The sequence below is a fragment of the Denticeps clupeoides genome, chromosome 12 (genome assembly GCF_900700375.1).
Source record: "Denticeps clupeoides chromosome 12, fDenClu1.1, whole genome shotgun sequence".
Lineage (NCBI taxonomy): Eukaryota > Metazoa > Chordata > Actinopteri > Clupeiformes > Denticipitidae > Denticeps > Denticeps clupeoides.
In genome coordinates this window covers 14,243,171-14,270,946 of record NC_041718.1, presented here as the reverse complement: position 1 = coordinate 14,270,946, position 27,776 = coordinate 14,243,171, and the positions used below count along the sequence as shown (strand labels likewise).

The window sequence follows — 27,776 nt, the reverse complement described above, 5'->3', positions numbered from 1 at the left end:
CCAGCAGACAATGGCAGCGCTGCTTAGCATTCAGCGTGCAAGGCCGAGGTGCTGCTTCCCGCCGGCTCCCAACAATGGCCCAGGTCAGAGAGGCTCAGCCTGGACCGGGTTGCTCCCAGCTCGCCCGCTCACTCTCTCTTTCTCTCCTTCTCTTCTCTTCTGTCTCATCATACTGACTCAGCATTCAGGTGAAGCAAATATGGTTCCTTTGATTTATTTTTTTATTATTATTTTTTTATCATATTAAAAGATGCAGATTAATTTGATTAATATCTGGTTTAAAACAGTCCTTTTCAAAATTCCAATTGGAGAAAAGTATTGCCGTGGACCCTGTTATGATTAATAGTGCTGTATATATTAATGTTAATATTATGCTCACCACATGAGCACCCGACACACACTCACACAATGGTGGACCTATGGACCCCCTGAACTACAGCAGGGGTTTTTCATGTTAATAAGTGGTAGATTAATTTATCACGTTCTGCTCAAACATCATTACTAATCGGAGGGAATATGTTTTCACATGCAAATCGCACAAATACAAAAGTTGGATCTGAAAGCTGCTGGATGCAACCCCATGATGAATCTGGCAACGCAAAGTGCTGTGGCTTCTGAACGGCACCGTTGAAATTGAAAACTGCTTTGACGCCTGTATTAAAATGTGCACCGCTTTGACAGTCTAGGCATGGCCGCATGGCAAGTGCGTGTCTACACACTGAAATGTCCTCACGAGAACCTCTGGGCTTTTAAAAATAGCACGCCAGAGACTGTGTGTTTGCGACCGGAGAAATTCAGTGCGGCATTGCACACAGTTACCAAGCTGGCCGAGAGTCTTCAAGTGCAGAGATGTTCTGCGGTTGAAAAATGCCCTTCCAGATCCATCTGCTATGGATTTTTTGGTTGTTTCTTTCTTCCCGTCTGATATGCAGTCCAATCTGGGCTCCAAGCTAACTGACCCATAGTAGGTTTGCATGAACAGGGAAAACACACACACACACACACACACACACACACGCATGCTGTGTGTATAGTAGGGAAGAAGTGTTGGTTTTTCAGGCTGACTGATCTCCTGTGCCATCTGGTCTGTCTCCAGTCACTTCCTCTGGCTGTGATATGGACTTGGTGCACTCAGGTAGAGCAGGCGCCTCTCAAATGTGCACACACACACACACACACACACACACACACATATACTCGCTGTCTGTTCTCCCTCCCCCTCCTTTTTCTCTCTGTCAATAGTACAGACCATTGAATGCCATGTAGACAGAACACACCCGCCCACCCCACCCGATCCTTCTTTGGCTCTGTCCAGATGCCACCCCAAATGTGCCCGTTCCGAACGCGGTCTGTTGCGAGCGTCCGGCGAGAAGTGACAGGCCGCTGTCGCCGGCCATTCGTTCTGCGCGAAGATGCCACAGCGTGCTGCTGTGAGAAATACGCTTATTTGTTTGCTTATCTATTTGATGAAGCCCTGTGGTTCTGCTGCCAGGGACGTCTGCGAATTACTGAGATGAATAGAAAACGAGTCGGGTTGGAGTAGAAAAATTTCCTCTCCCATACCATGTACTCTGCATGTCTGTCTGTGATGTGCCCTGTCTCGCTCCTCCTCAGCCTGTGACATTTCCACTTTCTTGTCCAACTCTGCATATGTTTGTGATTGCGAATTGTACTGACTACTCACTTCCAAAGCTCAAGGCAAGATTCAGGGAACAAAAACAGATTAGATTGTGTTATAAAAGTAGTTACATGATAATTGAATGAAATGGATTTTTATAAAAAGTTTATATAAAATTTTAGAATATATCTAATTATGCATTAAGACAAGAGAAGGACTGACGTACCATGCGATCAGGACACCAGTGCCAACATCTCACTAGCATGACCTTGAATTGAATGTTTAACAGACCTACTTCATGGAGACTAAAGAGACTATGAGAATTTTAGTTTTACTGCAGCACAGTATGTTTCATGAAATGTATTCTGGAGTTGCTCCTCTTCACATTAATCATCATCAGACATCATTAGGAGGAGTGAAGGCAAAGTCAAAATCAACACTGCTCGACACTGGAACTCTTTTGAAAGTGATTTGTGAAACACTGCAGCACAGCACATGTGCACACAACGAAATGTGTCCTCTGCTTTTAAACCATCACCCTGAGTGAGCAGTGAGCAGCCATGACAGGCGCCGGGGAGCAGTGTGTGGGGACGGTGCTTTGCTCAGTGGCACCTTGGCGGATCTGGATTCGAACTGGCAACCTTCTGATTATGGGGCCGCTTCCTTAACAGCTAGGCCACCACTGCCCCATGGGGGACCATTGTCTGACTTAAAGTGGCAAGAGAAGCCAATCAGAAGTGTGGTATGCAGGTATTTGCGCCAAAAAACTTTTTTTGGGGAGGTGCTGTGGCCCCTCGGAATGCGAACTGGTTTGTTTAAACGAAGGCCCAGAAAACACTGGGGCTGACAAAGCGCCCCAGTCCTCTCTTGGGAATTCCTGTGGTGACGGCCGGGCCGCGGGTGGAATCCAGCAGAGTGTTTTGGTGACAGGCCGCGTCCGAGCCAGCGAAGCCTCACACCTGCCAGGCGCCGTCACCACGTGGACTGGTTTGGCTGCGCTGTCAGGCGCCGAGCGCCATTGGGACCCCCAGATCAGCTGGCACATTGGCCTCAGCAGCAGTCCTGGCCACCAAATCCCGGATTCGGCAGTCTGGGACACACCTGAGGCTTCTCCCCTCCATCCTGCGGTTTTCCATGACCTCCGACCTCCTATGATGTACATGTCCAGAAAGCAGATGAGTTTACCAACACACGTACCACAGATCACGTTGATCTGCTACTGTTTAGAGTCACATTTTGTCCAATGAAATGGCAGAAGATGAAAAGCAAGCGCAGTGTTAGAAACAAGCTAACGAGAGACATCCTTTTGTTTTTTCTTTCTTTCTGGCCATTTCGGGGTTTTTTTTCTTTTTCCTGCTCTCACCACCTCCTTTTCTAAGCTTCTCGCTTTTCTCTTCCATTCCCTCCCTCCCACCCACCCTCGCTTTTTTCTCAGGAATGACGTTGGCCCAGTGCCAGTGGTGATGAGGGCTCGGGGATTGAGCGAGAACTGGAAAGAGGTGGGGGTGTGGGGAGTGAGGATGGAAGGAGGGATTTCGATGAAGGAGAAAAAAAAAGTGTCAGAGAGCAGAAAGGAGGAAAGCCAGACCTTGGCTTTCCTCGAAACCATGTGACCAGGAGGCACTCGCCGCTGCCAAATTCACTTCCTGAGATTCCCGTTCCTCTGCTTTTCTCTGCATTTGTTTTATTTCTGCATTCCTGTCATCCTCTCAATTTGGTAAGTTTCGATTGTGGCATTACGTTTGTGAAACTGGGTCAGGAGGTTGTCACGGTGACCTCATAACCAATGTCGTCTGACTTGCTTTAAACGAAGTGTCCCCGGTGCTGACTGCAGCTGGTTTAGTGTAGGACTCCATGGATCGGAATATTGTACGCATGAGCTGCATTGTTTGTAGTGCACATTATGTGTGTGCGCGTGCGTGTGACTTTAAACCAAAGAATCATGTCCACACATCTTAGGGGGAGGGGGCATGAACACAGGGATTATCCTGGCTCAAAAAAAAAAAAAAAAAGTAGCACTCCAGGTCCCGGAGTCTAACATTCCATGTCTGGTTTTCACCCCAGCATCTCACTGGTGAAGGTACATGATGTACTGTGAGGGGGGGACATTTTTTTTGGGGGGGGTGGAGGAAAGTGAAAGTAGTAGAGGCTGGAAATTTCACACTCCTTTTAGAAGTGGTTAGCCCTCCGGCTCTTTGCTTTCCACGGCCCCCTCCGAGCACACGGGCCGGCGTCAATAGTTTTATTAAGCGGCTGAGATGAGCGTGGGTTTTATTGGTCACCAGTGTAATGTCCACGAGAAGCCAGAACCTTTTGACCTTTTTTAACCTTCAGTAAACCATGTTCCAGAACTCTCCTTAACCTGGCCTGCCTCAGAATCCCACGCGTACAGCCTGCCCTGGAGGAGCACATCTTCCCCGCTCAGCCTGGAGTGGCTGCCATCTACAGCGTGAGTACACATCGCCGCGAACAGCCAACCAATGATTCTCACCCGCAGCCTCGTTCAACACAGCCTATCTAACTTTGCTCGTCTGGGCGGCGCATTTGAACGGTTTAAACCCCTGCTCACATGAATATACACAGTCCAGGGCCCAGCCAGAGGGTTGGCGTAAATGGCCACCGAGCGTAAACCTACGTTTGCAGCCTCACACGACCACACATGCGTTCATTCACATTTTTGAATTTTTGTGTGCACCTCTTTCTGAATTACTACAAACGAGCAGAATCCACCCTGATGCACACTGACTCACCGGGCTAATTGGATGCACAGAAGCAGCTTGGCAAGAAGGAAAACTGCTCGGCACCGACGCACACATACGCAATTCTTCAGTTTTAATCTTGGCTCAGAATATTTTTTTCTGGATTGGGGTTAGAGGAGCCACGTTTTAAGACATTACCACATGTTATTAAAGTGAAGTGATTGTCACATGTGATACACAGCACACGTGCACACAGTGAAATTTGTCCTCTGCATTTAACCCATCACCCTGAGTGAGCAGTGGGCAGCCATGACAGGCGCCCGGGGAGCAGTGTGTGGGGATGGTGCTTTGCTCAGTGGCACCTTGGCAGATCGGGATTTGAACCGGCAACCTTCTGATTACGGGGCCACTTCCTTAACCGCTAGGCCCCCACTGCCCATCATCATCATTTTTTCCCATCATCATCATTATCATCATCGCGTTCATTATCACAGTTGTCGTTGTGACAAGATCCTTCTTACTCAGCCTGCCAGCTTTCCTATTGCACTATGTGGCCTCTCCTATGTCCTCATTCAACCTTGTATACACACTCACACACGCTCACTCTCTTTTCAGAACAAACAACAATGCATAGGCCTATGTCAGCTGTTAACAATAAACGCATGTGTTGTTTTTTTTGTTTCTTTTTGTTATTTTAAATCTTCCTCACCACCCACTATGTAGGCTGAATTGTATTTTATAATTGTAAAATAAAAGAAATATCAGTTCAAGGTGCAAACGCCATGATTATTCCTGAGCACTGATTGCAATGAGAGATGTAAATTTACCATTTGATGATTTCACATTGACAGACTGCTGTTGACAGGCTGCCGATTCCTGTCCGACCAAGCATTTTCATCTTATTCTGTCATTCATGGTAGTCACTGTGTTGAGCAGGAGTTTGTGTCTAGAGCCGGAACTGGAAGGCCTTTGCCTGAGGGTACATTAAGGCAACTCGCGCAATCTGTGGTGCAGCACCATAATGTGGTATTGCAGCACACTAAACGGCAAGTTTGCTGTATCATGACCCCAATCTCCTCCACTGCAGGTGTGATTATTTTTTCTTTTAATGAAATGTAGGCGTCTGTGGCGATCAGTCATTTAAATTCAGTACAGCACTCAATTTTTAAGAACGTTGTAATCTGTGGTGGACATTGATATTGGTAATAATTCCTAAAATATATATAGCGGTTTTGAGAATAGCTAATCGGCTTCCTATGTGAAAGGAAGCGTAAACCCAGTGGTGGTGAGGTGTAATTTGTGTTAAAAAAAAAAAAAAATAATAAATGAGCGGAGTTCAGCCCCCCGCCAGTATTTCCCCTCCGTCTCACTCTGCCGAAACACATCTGCATTCAGATTTTGTTTCTTACCGCGGCCGTTCTTACGCTGTGCCCTCCCGGCGGACCCTCTGTGCAAACCCATGCATATTTCATTACTTTATCCACACGGAGATGTTTACTCTGAATTAAGACGCACACTCGCTGTCTACAAGTGACCCCGAGGTTCACATGTTCCACTTAAAAAGTTTTGGCAGCCACCAAAGAAGCGAGAGTGCCGCACGATGATAATGATGCAGCGTTTTGCCTCCGTGGAAAAAGGGAAAAAGCGGGTGTTTCGGGGCGATTATGCGGCTCTCCGCCAGGTGACCGAGGGAGCAGTGGTGCAGAGCTGGCAGTCAGCCCGGCGCACGGCTAAAATCTCTTTCTACCTCTCCCCTCCCTACCTCTGTTCTCGTCCTGCCACATGATGTGTCCCTGGCACCAGCAGGCGCACGTTCATCATTCCGGATGAGCTCTGCATATCACCGAGTGCGCCGTAGCACAGTAGAACGATTAAAATAATCAACCCGTGCGAAATTTGAGCGTTGCTGCCGACGTGCATGTCCAGTGTTGTAAACGACCCTTTAGAGGCTGTTTCCAAAGCCAAAGATTGAGTCAAGCCTCGGACTAAATCCCCATTTTTTGGAGATGCCGGTGAAAATTCACCCAGTGCTTGCCTTGGAAATGTAACTTTAGTCCCATTGTTTTAATGTTTGGAACAGCCCAATCTTGCTTACAGCCATAGAAACACTGACTGATGATTATTCCTACTCTGCCACTTCATTTATTAGTCTATGGTTGTGTTTTTAATTGTCTTGCTCTCCCTGCTCATGGTTAGTTGTTGCTTTTTGTCTCTGTAAAACGTGCACATTGCTTTGAAATGTTCTTACCAGATGCATGTTTTTAATCTCCAGGTTCCCAGACACCAAGTCCCTCCTTACCCCACAGCTCATGACCTCTCTAAAGGGCACCCTGCCTTGTCTGGCACGCCCCCCAGCCACGCCTCCTCAGCAGCTCTCTCTCAGGTATCTGTGCCCGCCCCACCGTATCGCTGCCTTAAGAGCTGGGAGGCAGGTGGAGGGGTGAGTGCGACTGAACGCCGCCACCTGTCTGTCTGTCTGTCTGTCTGTCTCTGTGCCTGTGTGTCAGTCAAAGATGACGCCATGTTTTATGCTGCCTTGTTTATTTTATGTATGTGTCTGTTCCTCATCTGTTGAGTTTTCAACTACAGTTTGAGCGTCTTTGTGTTGATTTATGACTTTGAAATCCTTGTGCTTTCTGTATAGTTGTGTGTTTGCCTGAACCATTACACTATAGACTGAGCTAAATGTCTGTCTGAAAATGACAACACAATGCAATATTCTACACCATGTACAAGTTAAACCTGTCATAATTCGTGCCCTGTCCAAAAGAAATTTGCTTTCCAAGTACCAATGTTATCTTTTTATGAAGCAATGTTGTGGGTTCGACTCCGGACTCCAGGTAGGTGTCTGCGCCTCGTGTCTCGGGACAGGCTCCGGAAGCCACGAAGCTGTTTAGGAATAAGATCTAATGCATACTGGCAGAGAGTGACCTTGTTATCATTATTCTTTATGTGCGGCGTGACTCTTACTCATGGTCTTAGTTCAGTCGTAACAATGAACTGAAACCCTGTTGGAACTTTTAGCAAGCCCATGTGATCAGTCAGTTCGAACCCATGTGTTGGTTTTGGGGGGGAAATCAAGCTTATTTTAAATCAAAGAAAGAAAAAAGAAGAAAAATAAAGAATCATCAAAGAGCATAATTATTGTGGTGGTGGATAAAGGTCAAACAATCAAGCATTCATAAGGTTATCTTGTCCAAGAATAGAGTCGTGCTCTTAACATTAAACTACATATATATGTATATATGAAAGAGAGAGCCTTTGTGTGTGTCAGAATTTTGCTTTTTAAGATACTAGTCACACATTACTTTTTCACACATCTGCTTTGTCACCTTGGTAACAGCGTGTGTGAAATGTGGTGACTCAAACAGCATAGAACTATCACTCATAGAATTGTAACAGATATATATATATAACAGACTCAAAATATTTACCAGGGTGTGACCTGCTGAAACAAAGAACCGTGGTCCCTGGTGGGTGACTGTCACTGGACTCGTGAGGGACAGTTCCAGTCTCTGTTCTTTTGGCTCACATGGCGTAGATCAAGAGCTGCTCGATTCTATTAATACCCTGTTCAGCCAACGCAAACTTTAATTATCCGTACCGCCAGCCCCTGTTCATGCTCACTCACACACACACACACACACACACACACATACACTCACTCATTCACTTACTAATAAGCCCACACACCTCTTCAGCAGGCACACGCCACTCATCCTCAGCTTCATGGGAAATCAACGCCTGAGATGCATGAATGCATCCTACCGAGCATGTGTAGCAATAACCTGCTGAATGACATTTCCTCTAATATCAGCAGCAGTTTGGGTTCTCATACGGTACTCCATCACCCCACATCTAGTTAAGATGACTATGACATGGCCGGGGCACTTGAAGGTGCCGCGTGGAAAGATTTAATAGCAGAAAAAAATGCTAGTACATCAAAAATGATGATATATCAATTATTATTATAAATGGAAAATGTATAAATGAAAATATTTGGACATTGCTGTAATCTAGGTATGTTAGATTATGCATGTCTGGTTTAAGAATATATCATATATGAATGTTTACTTGAATCTTTTATTTTTTTTACTATCCTAATTTAAACATGCTAGTATTGGTCATAATTATATACACTACAATCAAAAACTGGAGACACCAACTCTGTGGCGGTTATGGAAACTAAGATGGAGCCATTTTGCAGAATCTAATGCAAGAATCATATTTAGGTTTTTTTTTTTTTTTTTTTCCCCCAGAGTCACTTCTTTTTACCTTCATGGCTGCTTTGTTGTCATCATCATGAGATGCTCATTGACATGAGTGAATGATAAGAAACTGCTCAGCATAAACCTTCAGGACTGTTGTCCAATTTAAGGTGGTCCAGAGAAGCCAAGAGTGTGAGGAATTGAGCCTTTCCTGTTTAGGAAACTTGTTCAGAATCTAAAGATCCATAAATGAGTAACTGCATCCGGGCTTTTGACTGATAGTCTATATAATATTATTTTATTAATATTTAAATTGTAGTGTTGTCAGTTTATGATGAGCCTTTTCTCTCTACATGGAGAACCAAACACTCACTTGAAATGAAACAAATATTGCGTTAGTCTGACTAAACTGTTGGGTAAATTGGGGTAAATTAATCTTCTCAGTATTGGATTATATTTACAGCATTTATCAGACGCCCTTATCCAGAGCGACTTACAATTAGTAGTTACAGGGACAGTCAACCCCCTGGAGCAACTTAGGGTTAAATGTCTTGCTCAGGGACACAATAGTAGTAAGTGGGATTTGAACCTGGGGCTTCTGGTTCATAGGCAAATGTGTTACCTACTAGGCTACTACCATTAACACACCCATTCGATGCATCTGGGAGCTACTCCTGTACTGACTTAAAAAATCGTTTTTTTGGCTGATCCCAACCCTGATGCTCATACATGCTCGGCCTACACACACTTGCACATTCCTGTCTTGGCACCACTGTGGCTCTTATCCTCGTCCTGATCTATATGCTATTGACAGAGTTGAACTAGATTCTGTGTGTAATATTCAGCCCATCTCCAGCCCTCCTTGGCCCTCGCATCACTTCTGTCTGTCTCTCTCTCTCTCTTTCTCTTTGTTCCAATCCCTACCTTTGCTCTCTCTAGTCTCCATACATCTCTGGGCAGAATGCTGGCACCGCCCCTCTTGTGTACTCTCCTCAGACGCAGCCAATGAGTGTCCAGCCTCAGACCCGGCCGGTAAGTGTGATGGTGAGCAGCATCTTGGATCATCTGTTTGTCAAAACTTTTTTTTTTTTTATATATATTTACACAATGCAAATCATTCTAGAAAGCCTTTGGTTTAGCAGATGTATAGATATATTGGCAGCCTGTAATTTATTTTATTATTATTGTCCATATATGTATATTCATTGATGCAGTTATATGTTTAAATAAATCCTAAATTGTTTTTATTTGAATTAATGAATTTGTCCCTGCTACACGAATTTCCTGTGATGCTAATGTTCAAATTGCATCAGCATACAATTTACCACAGCAATGGTATATGGTTCATTTTAACTAATGCTAATATCAGGCCAGAAATTTTTAGAATGCCAGATGGATCTTCGTCGCTTGCCAAATTCTGTTTGTCGCCTGTTTGACACCCATAATTTTGACTCTCCTTGATGTGTTCATTTTGGTTTTTCGTGATCACGTGTGTATGCACTGGGCTAATCTGAAGTGTATATGCGAGACAGCTCATATTATGTTTAATTTGTTTCAGTATAATATGTTGTGAGTTCAGGCTATGAGATGATTTGGCTTAGAAGACTAAGATGTATTAAAATTAAAATAGGTTTTTGAGGTTCAGTTGAGGGGTCAGAGAAACACGTTAAAGCTTGATGTGGCGCGTTGTTATTAGCCTAGGCTGACAACTCTATAAGAACTAGTGTGTATATGGGGGAGCTGTCATGGTTGACTGTAGTAGTGATGACAGACACAAACCTCCCCCAGTAATTAACCCCGTGCTGAGTCTCTCCACTGAGCTGCAGTCTTTTTAACAAAGTGCTGAGGATGGATGTGTGTGTGTGTGTTGCATTTGCGTTGTGAGAGGTGACGTGACCTTTTTTTTCTGTCCTGTGCACCAAACAGCCCTTTCTTGTTCCGCAGCAGTAAGACTTGTAGCATCCACCTCTGTTGCCAACGCTGAATTGTGTTTCAATCACTGCATACCTGTCGATCACTCTCTCTCTCTCTCTCTTTCTCTCTCCCGCACGGCTACCTGCGAACCCATTCCCCTGCTCTCAGTTTGTGACGGGACCTCGACCTGCCCCACACCAGGTAACCAAACCCATCCTGATCACCCGCTCGCTCTCCCCCCCACCCACCCACCACCCACCTCTGCTGAGTGTGAGTGGGCTCATGTAGACTGGGGCTGAGCGGCTGGTATCTGACCGCCGGTGCAGAGGGGACTGAACTGCAGCGCTGATATACTGTGGTCTGCAGTAACTCCCTTTGTGCTTTTAACTCTCTCTCTGTGTGTGTGTGTGTGTGTGTTGTCAGTGCAAGCTGGGAAGCCAAAGCACATCTGTGGCTATAGTTGAAACACCTGCTGTGAGAGCGAGTGTGTGTGTGTGTGTGTGTGTGTGTGTGTGTGTGTGTGTGTGTAGCGGTGACATCAGTTAGTATGAATTGGTGCCTCCTCACAGCTGGCTGCCCCTCATGTTTAAAGGAGGAGTCGGGCGCTGTGCAGATGAAGGCTCCCCTCCCAGCTCAGCTCCAGCCTCAGACAGTGGGAAGCTGATAATGTGCTGTTCACAGAGTTTCTTCAAAGGAGTTAGTCTCATTTAGGCCTGATGTTGCATGCTGTTGGTGTCTGTAGAAAGCAACATTATCTGTGTGTGCGTGGCTGGTAACCCCAATGACAAACGCATGTTTTAAGAAATTATTAATTAATGTTTTATGAATAAGAAGAAGAAGATTGGCTTTTTAAAAATTGGGCAAATACTTCGCACATTCTTTTCTATGAAAAAGTGCAGATAGGGGGAGGCATGGACATCTCAGCCTGGTTCAGGGACCGGTGAAAGCAGGTACCTGGAGTTTTGCTGGCGGTCTCGATGTAAAACGCATGTTTGCTAAGGCTGCAGTGTGATGACCTCCTGTGCACCCCCCCTGGGTATTTGGGAAGTTGGTGGCATCTGGCCAGAGGTGTGAACTGAAGTGCTTTTACAGGACACACACACACACATACAGACGAGAAGTGTTTTTATTCTACATTTTCATTATAGCTATGCAAATTGCTCTGCCTTTGTCTGTTTCATAAACACACACTGCCCCGACTTGTCTGACACTCACCTCCTGGCACTTTCAGTGTTTACACATTTGACCGACTATAAATAAATGCTACAGTACCAGACGGTGAGTGTCTTTGCACCGTCACCCTGTTTACTGCAATCAGAGAACATGTCCTGCAACACGCGGGTGTCTGCTCCATTTTGGACTGATGATCTGGTGTCAGATCAAAGTAACTGGTCACTTGAAAGCTGCATAATACGTTATTATGTTTGTTTGTGTGGAATTAGCAGTGAAAATGCTTTTACAAGTCTTCATGGTTTATTTATCCCCACAGCCCAATGAGTCTGGGTTTTTTATTTTTCTCTTTTCCCATTTCCTTGTTTGTAATGGCATGATTTAGGAGGCCGTTTCAGTATTCCTTCTTCCAGCATTTAATAACACGCAGCTGAACAGCAGCCAAGAGCTAGAACACACACACACACACACAACGGACGGGCCACGTATCTCTGATGGCGACGTATCATTACCATGCGGCTTCTGAGCAGCGCAGAGTAAACTGAGCCTCAGGGGTGGATGAGCTGGGTTTGTGTGTTTCTGCCGAACGGCAAGTCCCTGCCTGCACTGTGGCACGAGGGGGAGAGGAGCTTTCATTCAGAGAGTCTTCTGCTCGAGGCAGTGGGATAACACACAGGCAAAACACACACACACACAGGCCACTCGTGAATGTAGGTCAGGGTAAGAGCAGGGAAGAAGAGCAGGTCACAGGCTTCCATGCATCACACATTTCACAACCTACAGCCTGTCGCTTTTTCCCTTTTGGCTCATTCTTTCACACTTTTGTTCCTTTTTTCACTTTCTTAACTTTTCTATGTCCTACTTTTTCTTTCTCTCTTTTTTTACTTTTTCTTTTTCTTTCTCTTTTTTTTTTTTTTTTTTTTTTTTTTTTTTTTTTGTGCTTTAGTTTCACTTTTTTGCTTTTTTTTTTTTTTTTTTTGTTGGGCATCCCTGGATGGTGCACGTGTCAGACACAGGTGAATGGGGATGAGGGTGTGTGGGAGGAGTTTGTGGGTGGGGTGCAGGCCCATCCACGATGAAGAGACGTTGACTGATGCACTACAGGCAGCACCAAAACACTGCATGAGCTAGCAGAGGCAACGGCCATGTTAAAGAATGTGTGTGTGTGTGTGTGTGTGTGTGTGTGTGTGTGTGTGTGTGTGTGGGCAAGAGAGAGAGAAGATGGAGATATATATATATATATACATACACACACAGTTCTTGTTTGTTTGAAACACACCCCAGTTTCCCACTGGCTTTTCTCTCTTTCCTGCTTCAACACTGAAGGGAGGATTCAGACCCTTCCAGGTAATGAGATATCTCTCTGAGAAGTTTATAGATGCATGGCATGAGGAAAGACCTAACCCTGAAACCCCTGAATGACCACTAACCCATTTCCTGAGCTCTCTTGAGCGCACCGTAGCCTCAATCGCCCAAACCGCCTTCATCCGTTTTCACTTCATTTCTCTCATACTGCCGCTCCATTCCACTTATTTATTCCCACCCCCATTGTTTTGCCTGAAGACGCTTGTTAAGGTCATGGTAAAGATTGGAGTTGCATCTTTTGTAAACTTAATTTACATCATTAAAACTTCATTACATCAAGCATTTTGGCAATAATATCTCCAATATTCATATTTTTAACCACCACATTGTCACCACATTTATTGATTTTAAACATTTGTTTTATATGTGTCTTTGTGTGCATGCATAGTTCTAAGATCAGTTTATTAGTTTTACTGTTAGACATAATGATGTTAATACTTTTCATAGGACTTCAACATAACAGCGTTTTTCTTTCTGAAGTGAATGGATGGGCTTTTATATATACACTGCTCAAAAAAATAAAGGGAGCACAAAAATAAGACATTCTTATTAAATACTTTGTTCTTCACACAGTTGAATGTGCTGCCAACAAAAATCACACCAAAATTGAAATCACAGTTGGTTGAAGTAGCGGTCCTTCTGTTGGTTTGCCCTCCTATGGTCTCTTCCACTTCTCCTGATATAGTGATATACCTGACTCCTGGTAGCACCTCCATGCTCTGGACGCTACGCTGACAGACACAGCAAAACTTCATGCCACAACTCACATTGATGTGCCATCCTGGATGAGCTGCACTACCTGAGCCACTTGTGTGGGTTGTAGACTCCATCTCAGTGAACATCATCCAGAAAGCATAGGAACTGAGAAGTGGTCTGCAGTCAACACCAGCAGAACCGCTCCTATATTGGTTATTAGCAATTATTTATTGCCACCTGTTCTCTATTCCATTTACACAACAGCATGTGAAATCGGCATGTGTTGCTTCCGTAGTGGACCGTTTGATTTCACAGAAGTGTGATTGACTTGGAGTTACATTGTGTTGTTTGAGGGTACCCTTTATTTTTTGAGCTGTGTATTTAAAATGTACTGAATGTATGTATTTTACCTTCACAACAAGCCTAACTTTTACTCATTTTAATGCGTTCATTATAACCGTTTTACCAGTCTGATTAATTGTTTGTCTAAATAGATCCCCTCACAATAAGAGTGAACATGTTGGTCAGCCACTCATGAAACCTGGTCTGAGATCAGGCAGGATCTACTAATCGCTTCTTTTCACAAGCTGGCTGTTACTCTACTATGGTAATCCTATGAATCCTAGATGGATTTGGTGGTTTATTGAGGCTGTAAAGTGATCTTGAAGTTGACTTCAGGAGCTGATTTCGATTGCTGGCCTTTTCCCACCGGTTCAGAGGCTCACACACACCATGCTTGGCTCTCAGGGATTGCTGTGCAAAGTTTTATGTCCTTCCCAGACAACTTTGGAACAGTGAACAGAGCAGTGATTTGCTGACGTAAAGCTCTCTGAGAGGCCATCATATGTCTTATTTGTTCAGAGCCTTCTGAGAGTCTATCTGAGCTGGTCATAAATGCACTTTCTTTCACCAACGGTTTCTGGATATTCCACCAACATAACACCAGGCCTCTGTTCTCACTGCCTGACATCTGTCCAAATATTCCATCAAGGGGGATTTTTGTGAATTTAAAGCACAGAAGTAAATAAAAATGATGTATTTGCTGTAGCTGTTTAGCATTTGCTGTAGCTGTTTAGCAGATGTTACTATTATACATTGTCATGGATACAGTGACTAAAATGAACTTCAGGAGCAGTTAATGGTCATGTGACATATAAAATCACTCTGTCATCAAGGTAATCTTTAGCTGTTGACTAGGGAGACTGTCACTGCATGTAAAATCTAGAAAGTACTTTTGGTTTTCGTGTGTTATAACTGGAACCATGCATGAACCATGAAGAACGAGCAGTACCTTGTCGTTTTTTTTCAGTGCTTTGGTGTACATCGCCTCTAGCAGTAAATGTCAGGGACCTGCTTTTATTTTACCCTCCAAACCAGCACCATCAATGTAAATAAAATATATATATATTAAGTAACGTTTAATAGCATTTGGCAAAAAGATACATAGCATGCTCAGTTCATTGTTAGCCTGTTAAAACACACACACACACACACAGGGAACTGCCAAAGAGTCACGTTCAGTGCTCTGTGTATCTGTGCTTCAGCGATGTCCCAGGCCAAGTCTGTTCTTAGACGATATTCACAGTATTAATGTTAAGGAAGGGTGTGAAGAGACTGAGGGATGGGAGTTGCACAGCGCTGGTGGCTTGGTAGGCCGTGGCCTGGCGGACCGGCTACTCCGTTCTCTCCTGCCCTGCGCGGGTGGATGAATTAAGCCTTGTGCTGCAGCCCGGGGTCGGCAGATGAGGAGAATGCATAATGCTGCTTACGTCTCCAGGGGCCCGGACCGTGGCAGCGTACCGAGGAGGAAAGTGATTTTCCGCATGGAAATCAGAGGAACAAAAACGCCCATTCTCTCTTCCATTCTTCTCCTTGCTCAATCGCACTCCCTGTCTCGCATTCTCTCTCCTCCCCAGCTCCATCTGTCCTTCCCCCCACCAAGCGCATGTACGGTATGAGAAATGGCCAAAAAGGCCACATTCGACTGCTGATTCTGCACTGTTGCTTCATGGGCTCTTCAGGGTCTCTCTCAGGCTCTCTGTCTTTTCTTTCTTTCTGTTTTCGCAGTTCCTTCACAGGGCTCCGATGCAGCCAGCTCGGACCACCATCCCCACCAACACTCCACCCATCCGGCCCAGCAGCCAGCCCCCAACAGCCACAGTCTACCCCACCAGCCAGCCCATCATGATGACCATGACCATGCCCTTCCCCACGCCGCAGGCGGCCCAGTACTACATCCCACAGGTGGGCGGGCCTAGCTGGTCAAAGCTGTGGGACCCCCTTTGTCAGCCCTGCTCTACGCTGGCATGTGTAATATGTCATCGTTTAATAAACACTTGTCAGCAACAGCCAATAGGGTTTAAAAGGTCATTGAGGACATTCCACATTCCAGCCGTTTGAGGGGAATGTGTAGAATGAATGTTAGGAAGGTGCTATAATGTTTTTTTTCTCTCTGCATTCTTTGGAGGAAGTTGTCTGCCCACTTTGATCAATCTCTCTGTATCCTTACCTCCCCAGTACCGTCATAGCACCCCCTACGTCGCTCCCCCTCAGCAGTATTCTGTGCAGCCTCCAACGTCTGGAACTTTCTATCCTGGTCCCGGCCCAGGGGAGTATCCAGCTCCATATGGTGAGAGCGTAGCAAACACTTCATAGTTCATGTTCAGCTCCAGCTGAGATGTGTCCGCTTTTGTCCAAACCTATCCTGACAAGAGGGATCTCTCTCTTGCTCGCTCTCCTTCTCCTTCCTGGTGCCTCTAGCTACCCCACCTTATTATGCAGGTCAGTCAGTGTACCCTCCATCTCCACCAATCATAGTGCCTACCACACCACAGCAACCTCCACCAGCCAAACGTGAGAAGAAACCAGTGAGTATTCACCGCTTATTTTTCTCATGCACGTTTGTGTGTGTGTGTGTGTGTGTGTGTTTACACAAACACATTTGTATACATATAGGGCTGTGCGATATGGTATAAAATTTATATTGAGATATAAATTTAACCATAGCTTGTAGACTGTATATATTGCGATATGTAATTTGATAAGTAAATTACTGTGTTTGAGGGGTAACATTTGCAAAGGCACTGCAGCAGGAAGTTGTATAATGAACCTTTTACCGATGCATCAACATATAGCATAACCAGATAAAAACAAAATATTATTTATTCTACTGAAAGTGGACTTTCTGTCACAGCCGTAAGGCCAGTGAAATACCAGGTAGTTGTATGATGTGAGTGATTATATAAAATTACATATTATATAAATTGTCAGAAAATATTTAAATAGCACTATTTAAATAGCACTTGGTCATATTTTATCATGCAGTCCCTCCAGGATTCCAAGATTTTATTTAGTGATTTTGTCTTTGTTGCACAGGGCAGCAAACAGGCTAGGGCTACCCTGGTCATTTCCAATCCGTGCTGTTAGTACCCAATCGCAGGCACAGAACTAATCGGGCAAGTGGTACGGATTGGGCACTGACAAACACACTGCACTTATTAAACCAGTTAGTGTGCAGGGACCGGCGGATTACTTACAGATTGAAGGCTTGTTTCATTTTATTTATTGGGTCTGCAGTATTTTTAAGACCATTAAACTCTAGATTTAAGGGTTACTAGTCATTTTTAATTATATTTAAGGCCTTGTTCTTTAGGAGACTCAAATTTAGGAAACCCTGCCTTGCGCTCTGTTCGCACCCAAAACTAATGGCTCGTACTGCAGGTAGGCATGGTTTCGTGCAGGTGACATGACTTTTTGTGAGGAGCAGATGTTTCTGCGTTGGCCAAATTTATATTTATACAATGCAGCCCTATATACATGTATTTGGTATACAGAATGAAATGCAGGACTTGTAGCTCATTGATTGCATGTTGTTGTTCTCCCAGATTCGAATCCGTGACCCCAACCAAGGTGGGAGGGACATCACTGAGGAGATAATGTCAGGGAACCGCAACCCAACCCCACCCGTGAGCCGACCTTCCTCCACCCTCACCCCACCACAGGTATAACTTTTCCCCCACGTTCTCATCCCAGTCACACCTCGAACTCTGAGAACATATGCTCTGTAGTCAACTCGTGTCTTATGTTGTGAGTGTTGCCGTTATATAGCCGTGCACAAGGATTTGCTGCAGATCAAACTAATCTGTAGGGTGTACTCACACTAGGAAGTGTGATGAACCATGCCTGAGTGCGTTTGACCACCAAAGTGCGCTTCGTATGACTAGTTTGAGTGCTTCATTTAGCCGTCCCTGGCCTGCTTGGAAGAGGTATACCGGAGCACGGTTCAGTTGGACTTGGTTGCGGTTCGCATGCGAGCACCTCTTTCTTTGGTCTATGGCAGAGGTGCAATTGCTTGAACGTTTTGATAGTGATTGACCTGCAACAGCCCTCACTCATTCTTTTCCTGATGCATGCAAATGCATTTCTTGTGTGGGGGAGAGAATGCTGCTGCCCAGCAGGGTGATCCCTGAGTATTCATCCAAGAGGAAAAGAGGGATCAGCTCTCCCTTTCGATGCTGGAAGAACCCCATCCTTTATTATTACAGCAGGCAAAAAAGCAGGCGTCCCACCAGGGTTGACAATTACATTTATTTACATTATATATGACACCCTTATCCAGAACAACTTCCAATCAGTAGTTCCAAGGACCGTTCCCCTGGACCAACTATGGCTTAAGTGTCTTGCTCAGGAACACAATGGCAGTAAGTGGGGTTTGAACCTATGACTTTGTGGCCTTCTGGTTTATAGGCAATCCACTAGTCTACTGCTACCGCACAATGGAATATCATCCACTTATCCATCTATAGTCCATTCAGTGCATCCTTCAGTGCATCCTAAATGTGCCCAGAACACATTCAAGGGATAATGCCAAAAGAGGTTCTTCTCCAGATGAACGGACCACTTCAGTTGGCTTTTGTAATTGCTAAAAGTTCTGCTCTACAGCACAGAGTAAACCCCCCAAAAAAAAGATTTCTGTTACTTGTATCCAAAGCTTGCAACCACCGATAAGTTGAAAGACATTCTGGTGTAATTAAATGTGGCATGAAATCTGTAGGGTATAAAATCGGGATGTCATATGATGTAAAATGTTAATGCAGTATTTCACCATTTCACTGTGAGTATATTTCTTACAGGACATTAAAGATACTGTCTAAAATCTCTCAATTCGAATTCACCACTGATCTCCCATTGCCTTGTTAGCCTGTAGAAGTAACGTTGATGTTGAATGGACTAACTGGACATAGCTCCCTGTCTGTGGTTGAGCTATACTCTTTCTGCCTTGTATGTTCTCCATGGTCCTCACAAACCACAGAGTAACCACTAGCGTGGTTAAATCCAAGTTTCAAAATGTTTGTGCCAGACCCTTAAAACTTAAAATTGCACAAACATGTCGTGCTCTTCTGTGGTGTCTGAGAAATAGAACATTTTTTCTTTTGTTTGTGTGTGTGTGTGTGTGTGTGTGTGTGTGTGTGTGTGTGTGTGTATATATATATATATATATATATTATTATTATTTTTTTTAAATCATAGTTTCATGTGTGTCTAATAATGCCTTCTCTTTAATGATGTGAGGGTTTTATTTATTTATTTATCTATCTGTTTGTTTGTTTATTTGGTGTGTGTGTGTGTGTGTGTGTATACATATACATACACACACACAAGCTGTTCTGAAGCTATACAACAATCACATTGAGTGAATATGAATCTGTATGTACACTACATGCACTATGCTGCTTTTTTTATTACAAGAAAACACTTGAAATATTTACATTAGGTTTGTTGCATTTTCATTTGGTGAAACTTGTAACGCTGTAATTCAATTGCACTTATAGTGTAGGTTACATTTCAACAACAATGGAATGCTCTGATATCTGGAAGAATTTAAACCAATGAAAGCATGAAAAAACAGATTAATTTTGTCTCCTCATATTTCTGTTTCTTTTGTCCCTTAATCTTTAATCACCTAAAATTTCTGTAAATTTACTTTGCATCTCCTTCACCTCCTCTCCACTTTTATCTCGCAGCAGCCCAGCAGCAGTCAGACTCCTGAACAAAGTCAGACTCCTACAGCGGCCTACAGCCCAGACCTCCCTCAGCAACACCACCCTCCAGTCACAGAGAGCAAATCCACTCCAGGTCAGCATTTCTTTTTACATGCACACACGGAAAATGTATGTATTTTCACAAGCACACACACACCAAATGCAGTGCCATGAAAATACTGACGCTTACTGTGAGTCAGCAGTGGGAGTACGTTTTGGTCACGTCTTGATGCGTTCGTCTAGCTCATTTTGACTCATCTTGTTTTATTTCTCGATGCCAACTGTCTGCCGCTTGTATCTTACTGCAGAGGACAAGACAAAACTGGAACCAATCCCACATAAGCCTCCATCTCCAAGCCCAGGGCTTCCAGAGGCCTCCACAGAGGCGAGCCAAAGAGAAGCTCCCAGTCTGGCCGCTGACCCATCCCCCCCCCACACAGGTCGAGGATCCCAGCCCAGTTCCTGCCAGCAGCCCTGCTGAATCCCTGGTCATTAGTGGAGAGCCTGAGATACCCAAACCTGCTCCAGTGGCAATAGAGGTGTCTGTTCAGGCCCATATTGCTGCCAGTGAGACGCCACTACTTGAGCCTGTTATCCAGAGCCCACCGGCCTCTGCCTCACCTTCACCTCCCCCCAAAATAGTTAATGGGGTTCTTGACTCTACAGCGCCCTCTCCTTGTGCTGACCTAGATCTGCAGGATCAGGAGCCCCCTGTAAAAAATGCTCCATCGATTTCAGCTCCTGTCCAGCCTTCTAGCTCAGCAGTGCCCCCCAGAGAGGAGCTGTGGAAGACCCCAGACCCCAGTGGAGAGCAGCAGGCTGAGCTCCAAACACCACTGACTGCTCCGACTGTGGTATCTACATTACAGGCATCCACCTCCACAGTCAACTCAGTCCCTGCGCCTCCTCCTGGCCTCCCACCTCTGGTTCCTCCCTCTGCCTCAGTGGAGAACGATAGCAGGGTGAGCCCAGACAGCAACAACGTTGCCCACAACCCAGAAGAAATGGCCCAGGATGTGCCTGACACTACAGACCTCCATAAGCAAAACAACTTAAGAAAGGCATCAGCCACTGGTAGGTTTCATAAAAAAAACGTACATAAAATTACTTATTGATCATCTGATCACCTTTTAGATCTACCTCCTATTTATCCCTACCATAATAGGGTTCTCAGTATTTTTATTTTATTTTATATATATATATTGTTGCTAGGTAACAGGAATATTAGTGGATAACCAGTGCTTGGACTAAGTATTTAAGATTTAAGGATTGGAATGAATTTAGATAGGATTTGTAATACTAGTTATAAGAAATTGAGAAAAATTAAGATAGGAAATAATAAGACCACAGATGAGGAAGAACTTGTGATTTAATTGTAAAAAATTTTTTTTCCAGTTACAATCACTTTTTTAATAAAAGCGATTGTAACTGGATAATACTTACAATGTATGTTGATTTTTTTTTTTTTTATTACAGTTTTCATACAACATACTGTTTTTTTGGTCCATATTGCACATCTCTACTGAGAACTATTCACAGAAGGCATGTCGTTGTCAGTTGGGTTTCTAGCAAAATGGCTGAGCATGTTTGTTTGTTTTCTCTGCGTCAGCTCAATCCACGCCTGCTGCACCAAAGACCTGGAAGAAACCAAATGAAGGCAGTCTGTTGGGAGAGGCCCCTCACAGGAAGGGTGAGGTAAGCACTGTAAGGGGCAAAGAAATGAAGCATGATCTTCCATTCGCATGGGTGTCTGTCTCTTCCAGAGAACCCCTGACACTGCCCCCCCCGAAATCACTTCCACATGGTTCGGACACTTCTGACCTTTGTGGTTTATGATTAAATAGCATCCTGCAATACTTGTTTCTGGCTCTCTAGGAGGTCCCTGTTAGGGAACCATCTACCCAAGATCAGGATCCCCAGCTGTCTGCAGATAACAGATATAGCCCCCTGCCAACCCTGGACTCCCAGGACTCCAAGCCCTCTGTTGTGCCACACGAGAACGGTGAGATGGAGCCTGAACCCCTAAGGAATGGAGCAAACCATGCCCCCGAAACAGAGAGCATAGATAGTGGCGTTGTCCCCGGTGACCAGGACACATCTCCTGCCAAGCGCCCCTACCTCGTACAGGAAGGTGAGGAACACACAAGGGTATCATGGGAAATTCTCAGACTTTCAGAATTACATAATCATCATAAATATTTTCTGTACATGGCTAGGTATGTGTTTGTAGGCCTCACATAGAATTTCTTGCAGTGTATGAGGGTATGAACAACATGTTCTTTTTCTTTTCAAGTTATTTAATTTGCAACTTAAGTGTTAAATGCTGAGGTGGCACTGAGACCTAGAATTTAATTACTGTTAATGGCATTGCAGTGATATCTGTATCTAGGAATAAAAAATAAACGCTTTGTCATTATGATGTTATTGCCTTTAGAGGATTTGTTATTAAAAAATGATGAATTCTAGATCATAGTCAGACCATAAAGACAGAATTGTTGCTTAGCTTCTTTGCGGCTTTTATTAAATGTTTATTAAATTTCTATTAAATGGTTATTCATATCCCTATGAATGAACTTAGTTGTTCTCAATTTTTTATTTTTCTTTTTTTCTTTCTCTTTTATTGTGTAACCCAGAGCTTGTGCCGTCCGGCAAGAGGCAATATGACCGGGACTTCCTGCTGGGCTTCCAGTTCATGCCGGCCTGCGTGCAGAAGCCTGAAGGCCTGCCTCAGATCAGCGATGTGGTGCTGGATAAGGTAGCTCCGGTTCTATATCTACCAAACACATCTTCCACCAGTCACTAAATAACGCCTGCCAGTCGTGCAGAAATCCAAATATAAGCAACTTTCATGTATTTCATTTCAGAGTTTCTCAATAGTCCATTGAATGAGTCAGGGGTGAGGCTTATTGTGTTTCTTTGTGTTTAGGCTTATCTCCTGAATGGTCTAACTGCAAAGACTCAAAAAACATATTGTGTCATTATCTCAACAACCCAAAGATCTGCTGTCATTGGCTGTTTTGCACTGTCAGTCTCATTAGGGTATGGGGTGGGGTTGGTTATCTGTCCATCTGGAAACAATTTACTTTTCAAACTGGATAGCAAACAGTCATTTTAATCTGTGCGCAACAAGAACAATAAGATTATTCCTTCAGATGTGTTGAAGGACATTGCTTTGAACTATATGTTACTACATCATCAAAAAGCTCATGTTAAATCAGAAGTTTATTTCTATATTATGGAAGATTAGCACTTGGAGGTTAGACATTGTGAGGTTTGCATATTCAGCACAGTTTCTAGCCCATAAACAGCTTCTAGCCCATAAACGTCCTCTTTTCATCAGAATTGCATTGCGCTTATGTCACACTTGGCACAGTTGAGTTTTGATTTGAAAGTTTTCATTTGGCTGTATTTGATATGGATATTCTGGGACGGATATATATTTTTTAATTGCAAAATTGTAGTAATTTGATTCCATCATAAATCCATATGTCAATTTTCCTTTTTTTTTTTTTTTTTTTTTTTTTGAGCGTTTCTTACACATCTGTTTTTGGCTGTGTTGCTTTGCCATAGTCACAAGATGGATGGAGAACACATGGGTCTCTCAGCTCCAGGGTAGTGTGGGCCAGTGTGGGTGTGTGGGGAGGGAGGGGAACGTTGCAGGGCTTCGAGATGAATGAGAACGTCAGATGAGGTGGCGGTGCTCCACACAGCCCTCTGCTGGAGAACGACGCGACTGAAAGAGCTCTGCTATGCTGTTACAGATGAACCAGAACAAGCTGCCAAGCCGCACCATTGAGTCCAGGTTGATATCCAGAGGTCCAGACTTCACCCCCGCCTTTGCCGATTTTGGCCGACAGATTATGGGAGGGCGTGGATCTCCTGTGAGTTACCGTATCACACATCTTTAAAAGCATAGTTCTGTCTCCTATAGATATATACTGTGTATATGTCCCCATAACTACATTTTACTGATTCTGATCCATAATAGCCCCGTTTTTCAGAATCTTCTTGACATTCCTGAATTCTTCTTTACAGCTCATAAGCGTAGGCCCCCGAAGGCCTCAACCCCGTAAAATCATCACCCACCTATCTGTGAACAATGAGGTACAGCTGAAGAAATCTGAGAACGCCTGGAAGCCCGGGTTAAAGAGAGAGGGACCCACTGATGACCCAGATTCCCTGAAAACACAGGTAGCACAATGTCCCGCCAGTCCCTGGACAGTGTCTTGGATGCGAGCGTCTAGCTAAGAATTGACTTAACATTCACACTGCACACACATTCATTCACACATACTACAGCCACATACTTGAATAGCATTACATTATGTCCCAGGACATCATTTGTTGTGTGTGTGTGTGTGTGTGTGTGTGTGTTAACTGCCTCTCAGGACCTGTTCCGGAAGGTCCGCAGTATCCTGAACAAGCTGACGCCTCAGATGTTCAACCAACTAATGAAACAAGTGGCCGAACTCACAATCGACACGGAGGAGAGGCTCAAGGGTGTCATCGACCTCGTTTTCGAGAAGGCCATCGACGAGCCCAGCTTCTCTGTCGCGTATGGCAATATGTGCCGCTGCCTCGCTACAGTAAGTTAAACCTTCAGTCCAGAACCGCATTTGTTTTCCTTTCTTGTGAGGAAATGGGGTAAAGCAGAATTTCCCACCCCACTGTGGGGTGTTGATTTGTTTAATTTGGCACTTTGTTAGCCGACCTGGGGCTCTGGCTGGCATCTTCCGCTGCGTTGCACATGCAGGTCTCTAGCCCTGCTGTTTGTATTTTACAACCAGCCCATAAACAGGTTTCTGTTGTCCATGAATTGGTCTAGTACCCTGATGATATCATGTAAGGCTTGTGCTGCTTGCAGTTTCATTCTGAAAAACCTCATGGATGTGCAGTGTTTATTACCAGTTAAGCCTGATTTATTGTTGCTGGTAGAATTTACAGTCGATATAAAAAAAGCATGCACACCCTTGTTAACATGCAAGGTTTTTGTGATGTAAAAAAATTAGGCCAAAAGAATAATTTCAAGCTATTTTCCCACCCTAAAACCTGTATAATTCAAATGGAAAAACAAGCAATCTGTATATAACAAATATAACAAAATAAATGCATACAATAGGCTTGTTTGCATAAGTGTGTGCACCCTTAAACCTTTTGATTTAATTAAAGCGTTCAGTCATCTTGTATAGGTTGACATGGCATCCTTGACATGGCAGCATTTGGCCCATCTTCTTCACACCAAATGAGCATGTTTAGCTGCTTTTCCTTTACTCCTGTGAATAAAAAAAAAAAAAAGAATAAAACTCATAATAAAAAAAAAAACTGTATTAGATTCTTCAAAATAGCTGAGTCCACTGAGTATGTGTGTCCTGACTCCAAAACCACAGAAAAGCCCATAAAACAATGAATTTAGAATTGTGACAATATAATTTTGTCCAAAGTTTGTTGCATTACTAAGCATTGCACAGGAGGTTTATTGGTCTTTGGAAAAACTACTAATAGGATAACATGAGTTAAAGAATTTCATGGCAGTTTTGTGAAAATGCAACACATGCCAGGTGTCAGTGCAGTTGCATAACCTGCCTGTCCCGTCTCCCTAAGCTGAGCTTTTAGGGGGGTTAATTAACAGGAATGCGGTACTCAAGGCTTATAAACTTCTTGGTTGATGATTACAATGTATAATGTTCTGCTTGTCTGCAGCTCAAAGTGCCCATGGCAGACAAACCCAACACTACAGTCAACTTCCGCAAGCTGCTGCTCAACCGCTGCCAGAAGGAGTTTGAGAGAGACAAGGTGGACGACGTGGTGTTCGAGAGGAAGCAGAAGGAGCTGGACTCTGCTGCAACGGTAGCCTTTATCTCTAATGGCGTGTAATAATCAACAGTCCTCGCCCACCCCACCTTTCCTCACGAAGGCCCTGTTCCATCCCTAGACAAGTGAGCGCGACCGACTACAGGAGGAGCTGGAGGAAGCCAAGGACAAGGCGCGCCGGCGTTCCATCGGCAACATCAAGTTCATCGGCGAGCTCTTCAAACTGAAGATGCTGACGGAGGCCATCATGCACGACTGCGTGGTCAAGCTCCTGAAGAACCACGACGAGGAGAGCCTGGAGTGCCTCTGCCGGCTGCTCACCACCATCGGCAAGGACCTGGATTTCGAGAAGGCGAAGGTGAGGCTGCAGGCACCAGGCCTCTCCACAACATATTTATTGTTTCATTTTCTCTTCCTCTTTATATTGCGTGGTTTAATCAGGGAGCTTGAAAGAGATGTTTGCATCTCAAACACTGGTCACTTGAGTACGATGCTTAGTTTCTAATAAAGTGAGGGTTTTTTTTAATGCTTGTAATACTTCAGCAGTGTCAGAAGTGTGCAGGTTGCCCATGGTTGATGTTGTGACAGCTGGAGGACATTTTGCACCATTTGCAGGTGGCCTGAGAAAACCACTTGGTGCACATCCCTTTTTTTTTTCCTGACTTTGTTTTTAAAAAGGCCATCTAGGCCTAGCTGAGAAGGAATCCCACCTTTCTTTAGTCCCCTTTTGCCAATGTTCTCACAGATGTGTGAGCTTCTGACTGTGTCATTTGCAAGCTTCACGAACAGAGGGGTTGATAGAAAACTGAGGTGAGGGGGAGGACAGTGCAGGGTTGAACAGTGTTCTGTTGATTTTTAAACACCCCCTATGCCTATAGCTGCTTTGATTCTATTCAGTGGTCTTTCAGATGCAACACAAAGCTTCTGAAATCTGTTTTTGAAGTTTCTGACTACACTTTTTAAAAAGATTACTGGTTTTAATTAATCACTGGACATCCTGCAGAGATAAATATGCTACTTTTGGTGTTGCTCATAAAATTAGCCATGTCAGTGATTCACAGAGGAGCCGCTCTGGTATCTCTTACAGCCTCGCATGGACCAGTATTTCACCCAGATGGAAAAAATTGTGAAGGAAAGGAAGACGTCGTCACGGATACGTTTCATGTTACAGGATGTAATAGACCTCAGACTGGTATGTATGTGTGTGTGTGTGTGTGTGTGTGAGTGTGTTTAAAAAAAAAAAAAAAACCTTTGCAATTGAACTTCTGGCGTCCCGTAATTCATTGCTGCATAATGCATTTAGACGCCTCTGCAAAAATAAGAGAACATCTGCCATCGTCAGACAGACATGTATAAACCTGCTGTCCCCCTGCTCTGCCCATGCAGCACAACTGGGTATCACGAAGAGCCGACCAGGGCCCAAAAACCATCGAGCAGATCCACAAAGAGGCCAAGATTGAGGAGGAGGAGGAGCAGAGGAAGGTCTACCAGCTGAGCACTAAAGACAGCAAGAGGAGGCCAGGTCAGCCAGCATCCAAATCCTCTTTAGGGCTTAATACAGGAGTACACTGCACCCTGTCCACATCAGATAATGTCCGTGCTGCAGTCAAGCTTGGGATGCAATAGAAATATATTATATTGTAGCTTGTATGCTACACAATGGCTCTGGTTTATTGCAGAGATATTGCAAGATATTGCAAGTATCTGGTAAATATGAATGTGGATCTTTCACTACATGGTCTGTATTAGTCACTGACTGTGAAATATTGTCTCTTAACAATATAATGTTTTGGTTTTTTTTTAACCTCTGCGCACAACAGGCAAATACTATGTAAATTGTGGCACTTGCTCATTAAATGGTACTCCGTCTGTCTGGCCACAAATTTAAAACCCCACCTCCTTCTTCACAGCTATCTTTATCAGACCAAACCAGGTTATATGCATAGATCGACTAATTATTCTGACCCAGTTTTAATGACCTTCTGGGTCAAGTAGATGTTGCAGGTGACAATGTCCATTAAAGATGCAGACTAATTGCTTGGAATGCAGAATCAGTGTCCCATTTGGGTGCTGAATGTCCTGATTTATTGGTTTTTGACTATGACCCATCCTGCAGTGAAATTGGGATGTGTGGCAATAGCTTAAACACTGAAATATGTGAGACCCTTTGTAGCCCATTCATGTTCTTGTTCAAAATAGATTTTTAAAGGAAAGATGATGGTGATTTGATTAGTTGTGCTGCTTTGATTTACGT

General features: G+C 44.1%; 1 protein-coding gene across 1 annotated transcript in view; it reads left to right on the top strand.

Moving 5' to 3' along the window:
• The window catches only part of eif4g3a (eukaryotic translation initiation factor 4 gamma, 3a), a 40,400-nt gene that overhangs the window by 5,509 nt on the left and 7,115 nt on the right, over window positions 1-27,776 (top strand). The window contains 22 exon segments of the mRNA XM_028998713.1: window positions 3,989-4,067; window positions 6,590-6,757; window positions 9,465-9,557; window positions 10,608-10,640; window positions 12,936-12,956; window positions 15,738-15,914; window positions 16,188-16,299; window positions 16,431-16,537; window positions 17,555-17,671; window positions 19,694-19,805; window positions 20,020-20,186; window positions 20,188-20,785; window positions 21,321-21,406; window positions 21,587-21,842; window positions 22,345-22,466; window positions 23,473-23,592; window positions 23,747-23,902; window positions 24,100-24,297; window positions 25,412-25,558; window positions 25,644-25,880; window positions 26,610-26,714; window positions 26,909-27,044. Of these exon segments, the coding sequence (XP_028854546.1) occupies window positions 3,989-4,067; window positions 6,590-6,757; window positions 9,465-9,557; window positions 10,608-10,640; window positions 12,936-12,956; window positions 15,738-15,914; window positions 16,188-16,299; window positions 16,431-16,537; window positions 17,555-17,671; window positions 19,694-19,805; window positions 20,020-20,186; window positions 20,188-20,785; window positions 21,321-21,406; window positions 21,587-21,842; window positions 22,345-22,466; window positions 23,473-23,592; window positions 23,747-23,902; window positions 24,100-24,297; window positions 25,412-25,558; window positions 25,644-25,880; window positions 26,610-26,714; window positions 26,909-27,044 (3,347 nt within the window).